We start from the raw sequence: 22,489 nt of genomic DNA on the forward strand, positions 1-22,489 counted from the left end.
AGTGTTAGCAATATCAAAGGGAACATCATCTTGTGAATCACTTGGGTCCATCCTAGTGAACCAAGCTTCCGTTGCTATTTAAAACCTAAGTGGAATTTTGCTTTGCCTACAATTGTGTCCATTTCACACAATTCACAAGCTATAGTAAAATAATAATCCAGGAATATTGGTTGGTGGGATTATCTCCGTACTACTTTTTTAAATAAATAAGCTGGTTATGTTTTTCTACAGAACAAAATTGCTGCCTTTAAATTTTTTCTCTAGTCATGGAAGTGAATTGTATCTAAAAACCACTTTGTTCCACTGCTATTGTTATGAGTAAATTAAATGATCAAGAAAGCAACTGTGAGATTTAACAAAGTTTTTGCATAAACAGCTTATGTTTGAGAATAGTCCTGCCAGCATGTTTCTGCCAGAGTTTGTCCCCACAACAGCACACATAACATAACCATGTGGGTCTTCCAGACATCTAGGAATTAATACAGATTTGAGGACAATTTCCTTTCCCTTTCTGCCTTTTGTTCGCTCCTACCTTCTTTCCTTCTCTTCTTCCTCTCTTTCCTCTGTTCCTTTCTTTTTACCCGCATTTCTGCCTGAGTTCCTTCTTTGAATATTTAAAGAGCCAGGTGTTCAGGAATGCATTCCAAAGTAGCTTTCTACTACATTTAATTTTGTAGCCTATAAGAATTCCTTCATTTTCTTTCATTTAAAGAGAGGCTATGAGAAAATTGTACTAACAGCTGTACATGAATTGGTGAGACTCTAATCATCTGTGACTCTTAGGGGACCTCTGGTCAGAATCAAAAGACTGGAAAGGCAACAGAAGACTGGCTTCTAATCTTGGCACTGACAAAAATTAATATAAGGACATCGAGCAAGTCATTTATGTATTCTAGATCAGTGTCCTCAATTATCAAAACAGGAAGTTAGATGATCTTCAAGTACCCCCTTTTAATCCCTTTCCTGAGAGTATGCTTGTTAGATATAGAGATTGACAACTACAATGTGGAGAATTTTATAGTTTCTTAGAGGAATCAAAGAACCACCATAAAGGGTAGTGGCCTGGAGTGAAAAAGTGCAGACTTGGGAGTACAGTAAATCTAAAATCAAATCCTATTCTATTCCTTACTAGCTGTATGTGGCAATTCAGCATCTCAATTTACTTTATAATCAATCTGGTGTTGTATTGTTGTCATAGTAAAGATTAAATGAGAAAAAGTATACAGAGTATTGCTCACAGTGCCTGGCATATGATAATAAATTAATAAATGAAAGCAATTATTATGCATCCCTTTTTCATACCCTTTTTCATATTGAACAAATTCTACAGGAATGACTCAATCAAGAAGATTCTTTATTCTTCTTTGTATTTATCTTAGGTCAACAGATGGTAACTTAGATAATAGTAACACTTTCCAAGGTATACCACAATGATAGATTCAATGACATGGATTCTATAAAGACCTCTGCTAACAGCGTCTCTATTGCCAGAATGCAAGATATCAAGCCAAACGGTATGTGGGAGGCTAATGAATAAGTTTCCACAAATACTGGCATGAACTAAGTACTTGATTCATGAATGTAACTTCCCAGTTCTTGGCAAGTTAATTGCAATGACCATTTAGAATAACTTCCGGCTCTGTTTGAGTAGCAAATAGTTTGTGGAATCTGTAGAATTTTTCATATCCACATACACTATATATAATGTAATGAGACAGGACTGATTGACTATAAAAGCACTATATTGCCAACTCTTCTATCTTTGGCTTTCATTGTTTTAGTTGCTCCTCTATACAGATGGTTTTAATTTGGACCAAAATATTTTAGTAATTTAAAATAAGATTCTAAAACTCTAAGAATCTTTTGTACAATAACAAGCAATGCAATAACAACGAATTTTGTTTTAGAACCCCAATAGCAGCAGATGGTAGAAAAAATTAACGTTGAATAGGGAACAGTAGTGAATATATAATCACAAGTCTGTTAGACAGTAACCTTAAAAATTGAGGTAATATGCCAAAAGTAGCTTATATAACATTCATTCTTTGACTTATAGAACAGATGAGAAAAACCTTGAAAACATTTAGAAATTATACCAGTTTATTTTATCATGAATTCTTACTTAAGACAAAAATGACGATTAATGGAAAGAAAAAGAATGTAATTTGTACATTTGCAGGGATCTTTGCTTTACTCACTAGTGTATCCCAAGTGTATATAACATTGCCAAGCACATAGTAGGCAGTAAATAAATGCACTGAATATGTGAACAATGCCTTGATGAACAAAAACTATTTGCTGATACTGTCTTCCTAAATGCATTTTATCCCCAAAATGTTCTTTGAGAATCTTAATCCTGCCATTTTACTAGGAAATATAGCTCAACCTCTTTGAACCTCACAATTTCTTTTTCTGTAAAATGTGTTTCTCTTAAAATGAAGTGAACTAATATAATAATATCATAGGGCCTGGAAGATAGTATGTGGTCATTAAATATTTGTGGATTTGGTTTCATAGACATAGCACCTGCATTTTTAAAAATAGGGTCCTATACCTTTAACCTACAAATTGTAATTTAAAAATAAGAAAATAATGGCCTCTTGTTATAGTTTTTAAAATGTAACAATAGAAGTAGCATCACTGCCTATGATTTACTACTTAAAGAAGAACAAATGTTCATGTTGATGCATATATTTTTGTTAAACAAATGCATAATTGTCAGCATCATATGCAGTTTGGAAAAGTAAAGCATTATTCAAATACCAATTCTGTAATCTCATGAAATATAGAGTCCCTGAAAAGAAAGAAAAGAAAATACTCTTATTAACCTATTAACCTGTTTCCCTGCATAATTTAGAAGGTCTATAAAATCACCTGATGCTAAGCACACCATACCTCAGTGGTGATTTGCACTGAATATATTTTCCTTGTCAATTTCCTGAATAAACAGAAGTTTCCACTGAGAAATAAATACATTTAATCAATGCAACTTTTCAATGTATTTAACACTGATATTGAACAATTATGCCCAGTCATAGATGATGGAACCAATTTTGAATTTACAGAGAAACTCATAGCAAATTTAAATACTATAATAAGCATATTGTATGTTGAGCTGTCAGAAAACCTTACAATCAGTTGGCTTCCTTTAAATAATTACATGATTGTCCTACAAGATATTTAAGATCTTTGCCAAATTAGAGATCTGGCTTATATTTAGTGTATCACCATTATTACACCTCCCTGGAGAGCATAAATGAGAGAGCTCAAGTTGTCATCAGCTGTTGTTAAGTGGAAAGGGTGGTACTCATAAAAAGACTTTAATAAATTGTTATTGGAAATGTGGTTTTACCCAAGGACCACTTTTCTCAAAATGCATTATTATAACATCCACTGGGGAGAAAGTTATCAAAGAAGAAAGATGCTTGTATAATTTTATGTTATTGAGAAAGACAATTTTTTTTACTAGAGAAAATACATCACTTTCATTACTAGGAGATGATTAAAAGAATGTTCTTTGTTTTGTTTCTTTTTGTTTTTAACAACTGGACTGGTGGTATATTAAGGTGCTAAAAATAAAAACTGGATTGAACATAAAATAATGAACTCTTTCATCCTTGAGAAAAGTTTATTTTTTTCATGCTATATGACCTGAGAACATATCTCATTCACAGCTATAATTTCCTTTGAAAAACTTTCAAGTATACATAGTAGTAGAGACAATAGTGTTTGATACAATAATCCTCCATAACACCATCACCCAGATTCAATAATTATTAAGATTTTGCAACACTGGATCGACCTAACCCTTCCTTTTCCCCATTCTCTTTATTGAATTATTTTAAATGATTTCACATCATTTCAGTTGCATTTCTAAAATTGTGGGTATATTATTACAAAACCATCATGCAATTACCACACAGAACAATTTTAAGAATAATTCCTTAGTATTATCTAATACCCTAGTTCATATTTAACTTTTCCCAATAGCCCCAGAAATGCCTTATTTTTTTTCTATTTAAAATTTGGATGAAATTGTAGAACAACATGTTAACATTTTAGCAAAATTGTCCACAGCTGGTCTGTATTATAGAATGAGTCTACGTGATAGGAAACTGTCTCTACAGCACTGGAGTGGGTGTAACAATTGTGACTACCTACATATGGAATGATCTTTCAGTGAGCTGTAAAAACAGGTGTTGCTGTTTTGAAGCATCTGTTATTTCACAAATGGGCTACTTTTTCCAAATTTTCAACTATCAATGATCCATAGATTTTTAAATAATTCATGTTAATTCTCCAACCTGAAAAACATGAATGAAAATATTCAATCACTCAAAGTGTTTTGAATTATAATAAAATGATTTCAACTAATGAAATTATGGTATTTTGGAGGATGGTGATAATAAAATTTGCATATTTGTAGCATCTTTCTTTTCATTCCTCACTCCCAAAACACATACACATACACATGTATACACAAACATACACACATACAAGCTCACACATGCACACTTTGAGTCATGAGCAATAGGATTTGAGGATTTGTGTTGGTTTGAACTTCCTGACAGATTTTATTTTGTAAATTGAGTTGTACAGAAGGTACACTGGGAGGATGATTAGCAGAATTCTCTACAAATCTAGTTGGAAAATTTAAAAGAAGGAAATATACATCATTTGTGGTCTTATATTTCAGCTTAAATCACACTAAAGAGAGTTATAAAATAGGCATATCTGTTTCTCTAAATATTATTGACACTGTCTTATATAAAGCTCGTAGAACTGGTGGAAGAAACACAGTATTTTCAAAGTTGTCAAATTGAAGTATTATTTTTCCTTTCAATAAATAAAATGGTAGAAGGGTACACAAAACAGTAAACAGATTCTAGCTGAGAATTAAACCACTAAAGTGGAGGTCAAGCTTTTGATAGCTACAAAACTGGCCATTACTTCTTATACTTCACTTTTCCGTAAAGTATTCTGGGCACAAGAATTTTTAAAATCAGAAAATCACCAATAAATAATTTTGTTTTAAATTTTTTGTGAGCTCATGTGGTCTCCTAACTCTTTAAGATTGCAACTTGTATTTAGAATTCATTTAAGGAAGTAGAAAAAAGAGAGGCACAGAATACATGCACATTAATTTGTGGGATATGCAGCTGTGTTATGAGAAATTCAAATTAAAAGTAACTTTCTCCTTTCAAATCAAGAGGCTTTCTCAGGTGAACATCATGTTTTACACTTAAGTGGCAATAACAAGTAGAATCTAACTGTAGCCAAACTCAGTTATTTAGAAGTATATAAAGTAAAGTAGCATAGAATAATGCCAAACATTTGTGAAGTAAACTTGAATCACAGAATTTCAGAGCAAGAATGGATTGAGGTCCTCTACTGCAACTTCTTAATGTAATGGATGAAAACACTGTGGCCCCAAAAAGTGGAGTGACTTATACTGAGTCACACATTAACTAAGTGACAGAGTATTGGACTAGAACCCATGTCTCCTACCACCCAGCCTAACGTTCTTTATGCTATACTACACATATTTAACATCTGGGGTGTTGAATGATGCTAGAATAAATTATACATTATATAAATTATTAATTGTGCAAATTAATTTTGGTTTCGTCTCAATTTTTTGTATTCATGACATATTTGAATTTCCCATTATCAATCTGTTATTTATAGGTATTATTGAATTTTAGTGAGTTATATACATTTTATTGTAATAAGTTATAAAACAAGAGCAGAAGTTGCTTTTTTTAAGATGTGACAGCCAAACCAGAATCAGAATCAGACTGACTCTTCAACTCCAGAGTGGTTTTTTGTTTGTTTCTCTCCCCTTTATATAGGAGATTCTGAAGCTGTGAAATGAAGAGCTATTGGAGAGATGAGAGGTTAAGAGTTCATTCGGCTGTCCAGATGTATCCAAGTACCCCGTTATTTGGCAATAAATACATCTGGGCAACTGATTGAACTTTTCGCTTTTCATGACACAACTGGAACCCTCTACAACCAGAAGGGGCTGCTATGTAGCCAAAAGTTTGTGATCTCTTAACCTAATGAGAGGGGAAGTGGGCTTGGCCTATAGGTGAAGAGATACCATTGTAAATGTAAGTGGGCATGCATTTGAGTAGGTAACTAAACCGCTTTTTAAATATCTTGGCAAAAGAGGATTTTTTTTCCAGCTTGAACATTTATAATCAAACTAACAGAAAATTTTGAACTGTTCCCATCAATGGCACTTATATCCTGTGCTTAACTCATGGATATAAAATAACTATATTGTGATTAAAAGTAGCTAGCAAATGCTAGCACATATTATTTGTGTATTATATTTTTAAAATATCTAACCTCAACCTATGGCTATGTGCATAGGTCCATCTAAAATGTTTCACTCTTTCTCCCATTATGCAATTTCATTTTATTCATAGCAATTATAGCTATTTGAAATTATTTTACCTATTTGTTGAAATGTCTATTGTCTGTATCTCCTGCTAGAATGTAAGCTCAGTGAGAGCAGTGACCTTGTCCACCTTGCTTGCTACTACGTGTCCAGCATCTGGCATAGTTCCTGGCACATAATAAGCAGTCAATAAATATTGGAATACACGACAGTACTATTATATAGTTTTCAGTCCTGCAAATCACCTGGAGTTTGTCTCTAACACAGAGACTTAACATCGGCTTTGCTCCCTTAGCTCTACTCTTTAAAAGCCTTCACTTCACTCTGCTATATGGATACTTATGCTGAGATAATTCAGGTATAGTCCTGCTACTACCTATGGTGAAAGCAGCTTCAAATTGCTGGGCACTCTGTCCACTAAGACAGAGTCTCTTAATGTCTCTTACTACTATCACAGAGAGATTTGCAGTAGCTCCTAGAACGCCATCAATTTGAAAGCTGTTTGGTTTTTTTTTTTTTTTAAGTACTTTTTTAGGTAAATGGAATACCTAGCTGTGAAAAACATGCTTTTACATACTGTAGATTTTGAGTTACCTATCTTGTTAATTCTCACTAAATTTAACAATAATCACTCTCATGAAATATGTCATATGTAGAACACAGGCAGAAGCATTTAGTAAATACAAATGAGAGAATATTCCCTTTTAATATCAGTACTGGAGGAACAGTTAAATTTGTTTGAACAACCACTTACACTATCTTGAGAGGGAGGGGAAGGATGAATGGGAGGGAATAAAAGTAATGACACTAGATCTGCATTCAAATTGAATAATCACCTTATTATTAATACAAGATCTGATGAAATATCTGGGAGAGACCCAGAGTTCTATCTAGTTAATGCTCCACCCTGCCCCCTCACTTTCAAAAGTGTCACCATTTGGCAAAGAAATTGTAAAATCACCCAATTGTATATACCTACATCTTCAGAACTGTTAGGTTTCTATAAGGCATACTATGGGGAAGTGTGTAGTTCTGTGTCTGGAGCATTGCAGCCTGCTGCAAGCCAAGCTAAAATGCAATAAGCAAGTTGCTAGTATTGCAATATCCTGCAGTACACATGCTTGACTTAGTAAGGAAGCAATCTATTGAAGTCTGTTAGCTTGAGGCTTTTTGCCTAATATAAAATAACATTTTCTGACACAGTAGATTGCTAAACAGTGGAAAGTTATGAAATTGCCTCTCCCGAAGGTTGCTCTATAAGAACATGAATTATCCAGCTTCTTGAAGTGACTTAAATATAGACTTGTCTGATGGCAAGAGACTGGATTACTTGATCACTCCTAATTTTTCAGCCCTAAGAGTTCTGTGAATTCATAATTGTAGAATACATTAAGACTTTACAGTTGAAGATAGAAGATTTGAATTTATTTAACTTCACAAAATACATTTCCAAATGAACTATACACATTTGAAGATCTTGTGTTTACTGATGAAAGAGCAGTCTTTAACTTCACTGATTATAATAACTGGAAAACTTTCTATCAAAATCATGAATAATTATCTGATTTGCCTATAACTGGCAAAGGTGAATGTTTTTTAGTATGACAAATGTATGTCTTATTAGAAAATCTCTAGAGTACGTTTGAAGTTGAAAAGACAATTCCTACAATTTTCATTAGACCTAAAGATAATTTTTGAATTAAAAGAGTCTACCGAAAATTGTTGTAAATCTGTGCTGTATTAATATAATCTTCCCAGGACTAAACTGAACATTTGTGACTAATTCATTTTCGATCTAGCCATCTGCTGAAAGCTCAGTGATTATAATAACTAGAGGAATAATTTTTGAATTATGAGTCCATAACTTCTGAACATTGAAAACTGACAAAAACTAAACCACTATATGTATTATAACTTATTCAGTTCTTAAACGCTTTATTATAAAAAGTCAAGACAGGAATGATCCCAGTAGACTATATATGCCATTATTTTTAAAAAACATTTAGGCCTGGCATGGTGGCTCACACCTGTAATCCTAGCTATTCAGAAGGCCAAGGCAAGGGGATTGCTTGAGGTCAGAAGTTCAAGACCAGCCTGAGTAAGAGTGAGACTCCTGACTCCACTAAAAATAGAAAAATCAACTGGGCATTTTGGTGCATGCCTGTAGTCCCAGCTACTTGGGAGGCAGGAGGATCGCTTGAGCCCAGGAGTTCAAGGCTGCAGTGAGCTAAGATGTTGCTACTGCACTCTGGCCTGGGGGACAAAGTTAGAACTTGTCTCAAAAATAAATAAATAATAAATAAAGAAAAGAAAGCAAATTTTAACAGCACAGGAAGACATGATTTTGCCTGCAAGGTATTTTAGCTAATAAATTGGAGATCTATATACATAATATATTTTTATGATTATTACTTGTTCTCAATAAAGTTGAACCCTAGAAAAATAAGTATTTGTTGTTTAACCTTTCTGTTTATATTTCCCAGGAAAATATACATGTAAAAATCATAAAAAGTGATTGATTTTTATAGGACTATAATATTTCAAGTAACAAAAATGGAATTCTACCATGGCTCACAATATGGATAATAAAATATTTAATGAGATGATTATGATATCAAATTATAGTGTATATGGTTTTCATTGTTTTGTTATAATCTATTGGAGCACAGCATATTTTACTCTATCTTCGCACCTTTTAAATTATACTACTATTTGGATGCATGGAAAATAAACACTCAAAACCATTACAGTACTTTTCACATCAAAAAAAAGGGAAAGATTTTGATATTTATGGAGGGCTAAGTAGCAGGATAGGACCTTTTGGTAGCCCTTACTATTTTTTCTGTCACATATCCAGACCTCCCAGAAAAAAGGGATTTATATGTTGTCTGGCAGGATTTTATGGGACAGAAATGGCCTGACTTATGGTCTGGCTGATGTTGCTCTCTTTCTCTCACAGAATATTTTGAGTTCTTAGTTACTGGGAGTCCATATTTTATGTATTACTGTAGTAAGGGGATGATTTTGAGATAGATTTTTTTTATGGAGGTAGCACTGATAAAACTGACAAGTGAGGGTTCAAGGATAAAGAGGAGTACAAAATATTAAATTTGTAGCTTAAGTGACTTGTTCTAGTGAAATTTTATTTCCAAGTTTCTAGAAGAAGCTAGAAAACATGAGAGAAAGATTATCAGGATAGATTTTTTCATTATCATATTCCTTGAAAATATTTACAAAATGGGCGAAATGGATGATCTTTCAATGTTTTTCCATGTTCTCAAGCTATTCAACTCTGTCTTTCTCTGTCTCTCTCACTTCCTGTCACTCTCTTACATACTCTCTTACATACCCTTAGATTCTTCTCATGGATAGCCCAGTTCATGCGATTGATCCTAACCTTTGTAATAGCTTTATAATCCCAGAAAAGAATACAATTAGATATTTGGCATGGAAAGAGTATAATCAAAATCCTAAACAGAAAATATAGAAAAGGCAAGATGGAGAACAGAGAGGTTTGCCCAGTTTGGAATCTCTAAGCAGAAAAACCAAAGGGTTTCTATGCTAAGTCACTAGAATTAATACTGACTGTTTCTTCAATGTAAGTCTAAAGATTAATAGTGACATGTGCCACTCTGTAAAGATGTAATTTCCACAAGGAGAACAGCAGAGATTCTCAGCAAATTTACATTCAATCTTCTCTTGGCCAGCACTTTAACATACTGAATATAGTGGGTGCTAAATGATGAATAATCCACTATGTAAATGTTTGATTGGGTATTATCATGCAGCAAATAACTCTTTGAATAATAGCCTACAAAAATAAAAGATATCCATTCTAAAATCCTTTGATAAGTCTTTTGGATTTCATGTTTTCTAACTAGTACCATAGAAGATGTATTGTCACCTTTTAAGCCACAAAAGAAACTAAAGATTTTTGTTTCAATCATCTAGTGCAACTGACCTTTTGTTTGCAATTTCAGTATTATCTCATGTGTGCTGACTGTAATATGCTATCTGTTGGTTACTAACTAGTTTATACACAGGGTAGTGGTTATTTTTAACATAGTAAACTTGATCATTTCATTTATTTTGGTATAAACCTTTTGCTGTCCCCTGGAGAAAATTGTTGGTTAATGCAAAAGTATAAATGGAGATTCCTCCATCTTGAAGGAAAAAAACCTAGAAATTTTGTATAAATATGTTCACTTTATAAAAATGTTTAAAACCTGATTTAGTTTTGCCATATTACTATAAGATGAAACCTTTTTATTTTAGACATACTACTTATTAGATTGTACACTTTCTTTCAATGGTTTGCAAATTAAGAATACTTATTTCTTAAATATTAAGAATTAAGAAATTAAGAATTCTTAATTTCTTTCTCAAAACATTGATGTGAAGTCATGTATACTCCAATGGGGGGAAATTTGGTAGATGTGCCATATAAATAAAGCATATACAAGAAATTTTAGAAAAACTGTGATGGTTGTGCATTGGTAAATATATGAAAAATCTGCTCTCTTTACTATGTTTTGTCACTTACACAATAGAATATGCTTTCCTGTTTGCTGAATTAAATATTGACTGTTTCTTATCACAAAATAAGTGCATTTAAGTTTATTTAATTGGTTGTTATGCAAGTTATTTGGACTTTTAACTAATTTTCTTTTTTTTTTTCTCTCCCCAGAAAGGATGAAACCAATCTGCTAATTTCCTCTTCTCAATTTTAAACTTTGGTTGCTTAAGCCTGAAGCAATCATGGTGAACCTGAGGAATGCGGTGCACTCGTTCCTGTAAGGATATTATTATTATTATTATTTTAATAAAAATACAACTTTGTGTGTCAGCTTGCTCAAAGATGTTAAAAATGCTTCTATATGACCACTCAACTATATTTGCCTCAATCTACATAAATGACTTTTATCCCAAAAGACTAATATTATGGGTGTTTCCTATTCAAAACTAATAAATGGGGATAAAAACAATAAGTCAAACTCCAATTAAACACTATAGCTAATGTACGCAAACAAATAATATGGTGATAATACCCTCAATTCAAATAATCCCTATGCTCATGGTTGCTTTCTCCATGGATAAAACTTAGAAAAGTTCTTTCCTTTTCCTTCCTGCATAAACTGAAGAGTCAAGAGAATAAAATGCCTCTGGTTTAATGAAGAATAGTTGAGGTAGCAAAATAGGAAGTCAAAAGTGAAAGGGTAAAGGTTGGGAGATGTAGCTGGACAGAAGACAACAATGCCATTCTTGGAAGTCTTGATATAATGATCCAGTAGTTGAAGTCAATAGAATGCAACATAAAAGGGGCAGGTAGAGAACCAGATTCAAGTACTAAGCAATTGTAAACTTGATCTAATCCAGGTATGTTTTCTTTCTTGCATAGTAAAATGTTGAAGTGGTTTCTTCAAACTCTACTTTTTGAGGAAGGGGGCATGGAAAAAGAGATCCAAAGCTGTGTAAGCTCTGAGCAGCACGGTTGAGAAGCCCTGAATCTCCTTGCTCCAATGTGGTCTCCTGTATGATTCCTGCAAAAGAGCTCATCCAGGGAAAGTTTACAGTGTAGTGGAGATACAAAGTACATCAACATAGGACCCTCTGCAATGTGCATCACTGTAGCCCATCTTGGATGTCATTGTTTTGACTATAGTCTCATGTATGTGTGATTCCAAGAGAACCAGAGCAGACATTAAGGAATGGAAAAGGTGGAGGACAGTGATAAAGAAGAGGAAAGAATCAGGTGTAGGAAAATGAAAGAACAAATGTTCCCATTCCATGAGCCTATGCCAACTCAGTATATAGACATTGGCCCATGTACCAAAATGTTGGGCTGCCTTAAAGGGCACCAAATTACTCTGCTATGAAATTTAAGAATTCATATACATTTTTTCCCATTCTATTGAGACAAAGGATCATTCCCCTCTTCTTACAATGTCCATTGTCATATATCATGCAACAACTCAGCAGATTTAAAATGTGTTTAGACTCTTAAACTAAATTATGATTTTGTTTATCTACTAAGAATGTAAAATGATATTTTCATTAAAAATTTAGAAGCAATGAGTAAATTATTTGCATCCTTCAGACAGACATTATGACTTGTGTACATAATTTATGAGATTCCTGTGGGCTTAATAACAATTAATATAAGCTTTAAGCGCTAGACCTAAATTACTCCTATTTTGTAAAAGGACTTTATATATTTTGCTGAACACATAGGTATGAAAAATTAGGTTTTAATACAGCCAATTCTTGACACAAACTGTACAAAAGTAATTCATGTAACCAAAACTTTTGTAACCCAGTTAATATTCTGAAATATAAAAAGAAAAAATGTAAAAAAAAAAAGAAAATACAGCCAATGCTTGATTACAAACCTGTAGAAAATAGGATTGAATTTTAATAAAAATCATAAAACCTTGCCCATAATTATTTTTCAAGAAGAATTTATTAAACTGAATTTAATTGAACCCAGGAAACTGAAGTAAATATTCTTTTAAGATCGATTCCAGAACTATTACCTTATTTTCTAACTCATAATAGATATATTTAGATCCAACAAGAGTCCTCAGGGATTCAGTATTTGTCTCATGGATTATTTAATTTAAAAACAGAAAAAAATTTCTGACAAGTAGATATAATTACTCAGTGTTTTTTTCTACCTCCAAATTCTAAGGTATTCAAATTATAAAAATTCATAATTGGAAATAGATTTTTCATGTATATTTCTGTCATATAAAATTTTATTCTGCACTCCTTTACCATTTTTAGAGACATATGAAGGAATTTAGATGTTTTCACAATTTACTTAGAAAATTTGAAGTTGGACTGCATATTCTACTAGGACCTTAAGAATAAATACATTTGTGATTCTGCAGTCAATAACTGAAGACACCACTTATTATTTGAGATAAAGTTTTGTGGGACAATTTGAGATGATCATCAGCTAATTTAAATCAGAAACATTTTTTTTTAATGACAACAGGACAAGGTTTTCATTAGCTAGGCCAGGAAAAACCCTGAAAAAGATTCTGGATGTAAAATTATTTTCTGAGCCCAGTTCTACCTACATAGACATTGTCTTGAGATAAAATTGGGACTAAAATTGTTGGAAAATTTTGAAATACTTGAATTGAGATATAGCAACCATAAAATACTTTTGTTTAACTTTGAAGGCAGAAAGAGGGTAAGCTCCAACATTTACTGAGGGCCTATTATGACACAGGTACTATTTTCAGGACTTTACATATATAATATCATTTAATTTTAACAATAATCATATAATAGAGATCATCCTTGCAGAGATGAGGAAATTTACATTCTGGTAGGTTGAGTGATCATTGAAGTAATATAGCCAGTCCATTGGCCCTCTGCCAAATACAACAAACACAGTGACAGAGTAATCAAAACTGAGAGAAAAAAATTTATTTCTATTTATTTTATCCTTTATTTCAATAATGTCTGCTCATTTTAATCACAAATCAATTATGATATAGATTTTGGAATTGTGATAGTTTTACTTATTTTTAATGTTACAGGAAAATAATATATTAGGAAGAATTTACTGATTACTTCTGATTATTTGATAAAAATTACTATGTATGTCTTCTCCCTCCATGTTGCTTATATATCAGGTAGCTTTGACTAATGATAAAGTTATTTTAAACTAAATGTTTTAGGTATTAGTTTTATATCCATTATAGCATGGGAAAGTCAGTATATTTTCATGATTCCTTTATTGTCTTTAACAAGATATTAAGAGAATTCAAGAGAAATGGTTTTAAAATATGCTAGGAAATTATTTCAATGTTTTAACTTAGGTTTAAATGATGCCAATATTTTTTCCACCCACGTGTTTCAGTTTTAGTTCAGAAACTATGGTGCATGTGTGTGTGTAATATTATGGATATGATATGATTATGATAATTTTAATCATCTAGTTTTACTACTGCAAATTCTCTGATAATGGTAATGAGAAATGAGTCACTCAAATCATACATATATTATACTTGCATAGAGATACTAAGATAATGACATAAAAGCACTTACCTGAAGAACACATAGATTCTGGGTATTATAATGTCAATGTTTTCCAGCCCTCCAATTCCAGAAAGAATTTTCCTTCAACTGTCTTGCATAGAAAACTATTTAGCATATATTATACCAGTAGAAGTAATTTTCTCTTTTAGAAATAATATAAAGATCTAACATCCAGTACATATAGGGAAGGTATTCTCATGTTGCTATTTAATATTTACTAAATAACTATTATTGCACATAGAATAAACATAAAACAACCATTCACAGATAATATTCCTTGTTTTTAAGCAGGAAATATTGAACATGCTTATCTGTCTTGTCTATTTTATTAAGAAAAATAAATGTTAGTTTTATCAGATATTATAGGAGCTTACACTTTGAGAGAACACTTATATATGTAACTTAAATAATTCTACATTGTCATGAGGGGAAATTAATTTAGGATGTGCAAAAGACAACCACTTCCAACTCTTGCAGTAGCCACCCAGCTGGCCTGAAATTCCTCTTAGTAGAATCTACCTAAGTACCATCATGAGAAATGTACATTTTAAATGACCAAAGAAACTTAGTTCTGAGTGCATGAAAAGTAAGGAACTCATAGGTATTAATCATTAGCAAAAGTCATTATCTAACCTAGAATAGGACATAGAAAGAATAAGGCAGTAATGGGGAGAGTGACAGGAAGAAGGAAAGTTTATAGCACAAGACATTAAGAAACTATTGAACCAGCATAAAGTCACTTTGCAAGATGAGAATTAAAAAAAGTATGTACCGTTGTCAAAACCTACTATGCCTCTTCCAAACACTTGCCTGAAGTTGGATCAAAGGAGGCAACTTCCGATTTTCTTGTCAGGGTACTGGATTCTTTAAGAAAATCTCCCTTTACTCTGCTTTCAGCTGTCTAAGAGGATATCTAGAAGGAAGTAATATTTTTAAAATGTAAAGAATAGTCTATTACAGCAAATCAAACAATTCTGTGGTTTCAGATCACAATAAAGTTAAAAATCCAGGCTTTGAAATCAGTGGGAACTGAGTATGGGACACTGGCCCTGCCACTTATTGACTGTATTGGCTTGAGAAAGTTACTTAACCTTTCTGAACCTCACTCAGTCTTCTGATTTGCATAATGGATATAAATCAATATTGACTTCATGAGGTTGTTGTATGAGATCAAATGAGATAATACATATATATATTTCAGTAAACTAAGTTCCTAACTCATAATAACCATGCAATAAAAATTAATATTCTTTGGATAGAAAGAAGAAATGCTAAAGTTTAAGAGAGTAGAAATGATGATGATGATGATGATGATGATGATAATGATTGCTGAAGGAAAAGTACTTATTTTGTATAAGAAATAAATTGCGTTTAAAGAATATAATATGTACCTGATTGGTTTTTTTTTCTTCTTCTTCTTAATTTTCAGTGTGCACCTAATTGGCCTATTGGTTTGGCAATGCGATATTTCCATAAGCCCAGTAGCTGCTATAGTAACTGACATTTTCAATACCTCCGATGGTGGACGCTTCAAATTCCCAGACGGGGTACAAAACTGGCCAGCACTTTCAATCGTCGTAATAATAATCATGACAATAGGTGGCAACATTCTCGTAATCATGGCAGTAAGCATGGAAAAGAAACTGCACAATGCCACCAATTACTTCTTAATGTCCCTTGCCATTGCTGATATGCTGGTGGGACTACTTGTCATGCCACTGTCTCTGCTTGCAATCCTTTATGGTAAGTACAATTTTATTAGCTTTTCAGTTTCAGATCATGTCATAAATTTGTGTCAGGTTTCATAGTAAACACTCATAAAGTTAATTATGTTACTTGTAACATTTTGAAAAAGAAAAACGTAAATTGTCTGACAGAAGGAATTGGATGTGTGTATCATATTTATTGAAGAAATTAGTAGCAGAGTCTTCAAAAAGCAAAACAGACATTTTGTAACATATTAAAATCATGCATAGATGTTCTCTTGCTCAGTGACATTTGTAATAAATGAGTACTTGCCTTACAATGTACAGAATGAGATAGTTCCAGAAACATTTCCCAACCCCTGTGTTCTGGGCAGTACACATACTAGTACCATTTCTAATACAAAGAAAAAAAAATGGCTCATCTTCTTTAATAAATATATTTTAAGTAATCATTTTTATTGCTTCCAAACTAAGTGCTTGGCACAAAATAGGCACTCGATACTACCTATTCTTCTGCTTCGTGAAGTCTGCAATTCATGTTTTTACAAGGAGACAGGAGATAACAAAATTAATTACTAGGTATAGAAGGGCAAATTCACGTCATCACTATAAAACTTTAGGCACTGAAAGTTTAATATATTGATTTTAGAGTGGTTTTTAATTTTTCTTTTGATTTTCTGCCATCTCATTGTTCTGTTTATTTTAACCTAAGTTTTGTTTCTAGCTAATATTTATGATGGACAATTGAAATCGCTTATACAATCCTACAAAAGTATCTTTAACAGGAAGTTGGAGAGCCCAGTTTGAATTTAATTGCTGATATGCTTATCTTACAAAGAAGTAAAATAGACTTCCAGTTTCCTGGAGTATATAACGGAATTAGACTAGTAGAAATAATATTGAAAGTGTATCTAGTTCTCAAATCCTAAAAGAAAATCAAAGCATCCAGAAAATAATCTCTCATGAAACTTAAAAATTAATTAGTGTGTTTTAAACATACAGTGACAGTAGATTATCTTAATAGACATTTCATAAAGTGTTCTCAGAAAATATGTTTTCCAATCTTCACTGAGTTTCAATGATGCATTAACCTCAAAGCATCAGTATTTTAGCTGCTCAGTGGGCATTTTGCCACTCTATAGCTCTAAAATTAAGAAAAGTTTACTGGAATGGAGTGAAATTGTGATTTAGAAGGTATACTTTGTCCTGTGGTGTCTGTTTCATTTGGCCAGTTACTTCCTTAGAAAAAAAATATATCCAAGTGGCCAAATAATGGCATTGGCATAAATCCATATCTCCTAACACATCTATTTCCCCTCCCAAATAAACAAAGAACAGGAAAAACAGATAAAACTACAATATCACCACCAAGTTTGGAGAACACTCGAATTCCAAATTACCTTTAAGTAGAAAAACAAAATCACATTGAGTTATCTATTAGGATCCCACCACATGCTGTTGTGTAGATGAAGGGCAGTCCGGAAGAAACTGCAAGAAAGAGACAAGAGGAAAGCTATTAGGAAGCCTAAGATTGATCTAAAATCACCACAAGAAAATAAGTCTACACCAAGTATGAAAATACTGAAAAGTTTCTCTAGAAGGTCAACCTTTAGGTAAGAGCTGTATAAGTGTGCATAGGACTCAAGAAAGCAGCCTGGGAAAAGCAACAGTTTGGAGGTAGAAAGGGTAAAAAAGAAAGTGAGAGGTGACTTTTGAAAAAAATGCACAGTGAAAGGAAAAAGATACAAGAGGGGAAACTTTCTCATCTTACAAGACAAAAAAATTTCAACATATAAGGACCCATCACCCCTGACCCTACTGCCTCCCTCTGTTCCCAAAAGACCCCCAGTAAATAAACCATACTTCGAAACATGGAGAAAAGAGGATGCTCATGAGCTTGGAATATTAGAAGTCACCTACAAACTGCCAGCCTGTTCATAGAAATTCAGAGATGTAACTAATCTTCATCTATACCAAACTACTATGAAAAGAAATCAGAATATGAGAATCAAAAGAAAGCATCTGATGAAAATTACAAATTCTACCAATAAAGAATGAACAAGCAAAAGAAAACTATAACAAAACAATTCAAATGAAATTAAATATCTTCAAACAATAATGCTAAGATATTTAAATAAAAGTACCTTGAAGTACTAATCTAAAAACTAAGAATAGAAATGGACAAAATATAGGACAACATGAAGCAAAAATTGATTGAACTCAGGACAAATAAAATAGAAGAAAAAGATAAAATCATATTGATATGAACATTAAATTAAAAGTGCTCAAAGAAGAATTAATCATATAATTAATTCATATAATCACTTAATAAGGAATATAGAAGAAAAACAGGTAAACAAAGAGAATGAGGATAAGGAAGAAAAAGGTGTCAGAAAGAGGGTGTTTGAAATGGAATATCAACAAAAATGAGCCAATGTATGTATGAGAATCCTCAAAAAGTAAAAAAATAATAAAATAGAATTAATATTTAAAACTATAATACAACCCAAGAATGTTTTTCAGAAATAAAAGAGTCTGGATCTACTTATTGATAAATTCAACCCAGTCTTAGAAAATTGTCCTGAAATGATTATATCTGAGACATTAGATTTTAAATATAAAGAAAAAGTCCTCAGGGATTCTAGGCAAAGAGAGGGAAAACTTTACAAGAGCAAGAGAGTTAGATTGCCCTTACATGTCACAAAAGTAACAAAGCAAAGCAACAGTGAAACAATACTTTCAAAAACTTCAACTATTTATAGCACATTCTTTCAAAGGCAAATCTAAAATAACAGAAAACAGATCGATGGTTTCCAGGACCTGAAGGCATTTATTTTGGTATTATGCAATTGTTCTATATCCTGATTGTGATGATGGCTATACAAATATATAAATATTTCTCAAAATTTGAAGAACTATAAATTCTAGTGTATTATTTTAAAAGGGTAAAAATTATTGTGTATAAAAGATACCATAAATTTAAAAATACAAAAATACTCAAAGAAAGTTTGAAACCATAATTTTATATCCAGAGAAGTTGTCTGTGAGTGCTATAAAAAATTTGAATTTTTTTTAAACTCAAGGCATTCTGTACCATAAGCCCTTCTTAAAAAATAAAATAGTGGATGAGATTCATCTAAAAAAGCAATGATTAGAAAAATTTCATCAAAAATCCTGATTATAAACATTTAATATTCTTAATTTTAGAGCTAAGACAAAACTAAAGATCATAAAGGGGAAGGGGAATACTATATGTTATATGGTAATATATTATGTGTTGTACGTCCTAATTATTAAATAGAAAAAAAATGCAACTAAAAATTAGGAAAAGAAGAGAAAGGGAAAGGAGAAGAAGAAAGTAGAATAATGTCATTCATTTTTCTATAAACAAAAGGTTGGAGTTAAATGATACCAGAAAAAAAAGCCTGGAAAATCAGAAAGTACTAGAATAAATAAGAAAACATTGGTCTAAGGTCATTAAACATGATATAAATACAAAGTTAACCACTACAACAAAAATGCAAACCTTCCTAAATAACAAAAAAAATGTAATTAATAGCAAAGCTATAACCAGTCAACTAGAAGAATAAATAGAAGGATAAAAACATAATGCACTTAACGTGAAATCAAACATATCAATAATGGCAATAAACTTGAATGAACCTAACATGCTATTAAAAATAAAAGGTTTTCAATTGGCTTACATAAAAGGAGCCAACTATATTCTGTATCCAAAAAGAACCCTTAAAATCCAGTGATAGATTGTAACTAAAAATAAAGGAATAGGCCAAAGTGCACCAAGCAAATGGTAACAAGAAAGCAGAAAATTGTGATTTTGATATCTGACAAAGTAAATTTGAAGTAAAAAGAAACAGTAAGTGTGAAAAAAGGATGCTTATTAATGATAAAAGCCACAATTAACAACAAAGAAATAGCAGTTAAAAATATCTCTGCATCCAATAACACAGCAATAACTTCTATAAAACAAAAATTAAAATAGATGGAAAATAATCGTTATGGATACATTGTAATATTAGGAGACTTTAACACATCATACTCAGTACAAGAAAGATTCAACAAGCATGAATAAGGGTATAGATTTTATGAATGTATATTGAACTTTACATCATTATCATAGAAAGTATATACTTTCTTCATAATTGCATATTAAATAGTCACAAAACTTAATCATATATTAGGTCACAAAGAAAATATTAGAAAAGTAGAAATATTACAAAAAGTCATTTCTGATAATGCAATAATAATAGAATGTACTTACAAAAGTTTTAAGACCATCTCATCTTGAAATTATAACAAATTTTAAACAACTCTTGGTCAAAAAGACAAATGTAAACAGACAAATGTAAATGGGAACATTTTAGCATTAATATTAATAATAAGAGTTTTGATATCAGCAAAAGTAAAGAAAGCCTACTAAAGATTATGTCTTCTGCTATATTCCACCATAAGTCTAGAAAAAATTCAAAAACTACTATCTGAGGACTCAGAAAAATAAACAAAAGAAGGCAGATTGTGAGGGAAATCAAAACTTAGAGACGTAACCTATGTGAAAATGAGGTTCCCAGGCTTTTTCTCCCTCTTTTCTCTAGCACCTTTGTCCCAAGGGCAGGACTCAGTTACAAAGCCAGTGGACCAGGAAAAGAGGCCTTTATGGACCAGAGAGCATGAGAGGGAATCCCATGGAGGAAAGAGGTGGAGAAAGGTTTCTTTAATTCTGTGTATAAACCTGAACAAGTGCCAGTCTCAACCCTGAACTTGACATAAACAAGACAGACTCCAAGAAGCATAGAAAAGCTTTAGAAAATTGAACTTATTTAAACAGCTATCCATGTCTTGGACTGTGCCCTGAGTGCCACATGTGTGGGACAGACCCAAGGCAGCATAGCCAAAGTTATGAAAACAGGAAAGACATTGAATTCACTGTCCACAGAGGCAAGACTGAAGTTAAGTCTGAACCTAACTGGGTTCACTGCCTACTAAAACAAACAAGTAAACAAAATCAGCATCCTCAAGCAGATTCTAACAAGACCTAAAGTGTACAAAATATAACACTCAAAATATCTAGAATATAATTCCAAATTACTTGACATAAAAAATGCCCAGAAAATATGAAAAATTCCTAAAGAAAATGACTATGAACAGATGCCAAATTCAAATTATCAAGATGTTAGAATTATCAGACAAAACCTGTAAAGCAGCTATGGTAACAATACTCCATGTAGTAATGAATAGAAATTAATGGAAATATCAAGGTTCTCAATGGGTAAAAAGAAATCATAAAAAAGAAAATATAAAAAATTGAAAATTTTAGGACAAGAAAATACAATATCTAGTATTTTTAAAAATATATAGGATGGGCTCAGTAAGAGAAAAAAGATGACAGAGTGAACTTAAAGATGGAACAATAGAAATTATCCAAACTGAAGAGTAGAAACACTGAAGAAAAATATTACTTTGTTTTAAGAACCTGTGAGATTCTATCAAATTGTAGAATATTTGTGTTATTAAAGTCCCCCAAAAAGAGGAGAAAAAGATAGGTGCAGAAAAAATATATTTGAACAAAAAATGGGCAGTAATTTTCCAAATTTGGTGAAAATTTAGATTAAATTTAAATTCAAGAAGTTCAGATTCAAGAAGTTCAGCAAACCTCAAACAGGTGAAACTCAAGGAAAACCATGCCTAGACACATTATGATCAAATCGTTAAACAACAACAATAAAACGGAATGAACTACTGATACGTAAAATGATATGGACAAACCCTAAAATATACTAAGTTGAATGAAAGCAGTCATGCAAAAAGAATAAGTACTGCATATATCCATTTATATATAATTTTAGAAAATGCAAGCCAATAAATAGTGACAGAAAGATGATTAGTGCTTGCTGGTCACAATCAGGAGTGGGGTGGGGCAAATGAAAGAGGTTATTGAATGGCAAGAGGAAAACTTGGGACACAATGGATATGTTCATTACCCTAATAGTAGTGATGATTTCACAAATATTTTATATCTATCTCAAATTGCACACTTTAAATATATGCAGTTTATTGTTGGTCAATTATACCTCAATAAAACTGTTGAAAAATTGTGAGATGCAGCTAAAGTAGTGCTTAGAGGAATATTTATGGCATTAATAATTTATTTTAGAAAATAAGGAGGGTCTCACATTAGTAATCTAAGTTTCCACTTTTAAAAACCAGAAAAGAAGAGCAAATTAAACCCAATGCAAGCAGAAGGAAGGAAATAAGAGAATTTAAAGCAGAAATCAGTGAGATTATAAATAGGAAAAACCTAGAGGAAAAT

The 22,489-nt window shown here is 32.0% G+C and overlaps 1 protein-coding gene across 1 annotated transcript in view; it reads left to right on the forward strand.

Moving 5' to 3' along the window:
* The window catches only part of HTR2C (5-hydroxytryptamine receptor 2C), a 272,558-nt gene that overhangs the window by 97,126 nt on the left and 152,943 nt on the right, over positions 1-22,489 (forward strand). The window contains exons 3-4 of the mRNA XM_012749569.2: positions 11,094-11,199; positions 15,888-16,201. Of these exons, the coding sequence (XP_012605023.1) occupies positions 11,165-11,199; positions 15,888-16,201 (349 nt within the window). The 5' untranslated portion in view covers positions 11,094-11,164. The remainder of the gene's footprint in view (positions 1-11,093; positions 11,200-15,887; positions 16,202-22,489) is intronic.

Source organism: Microcebus murinus, chromosome X (assembly GCF_040939455.1).
Source record: "Microcebus murinus isolate Inina chromosome X, M.murinus_Inina_mat1.0, whole genome shotgun sequence".
Taxonomy (NCBI): domain Eukaryota; kingdom Metazoa; phylum Chordata; class Mammalia; order Primates; family Cheirogaleidae; genus Microcebus; species Microcebus murinus.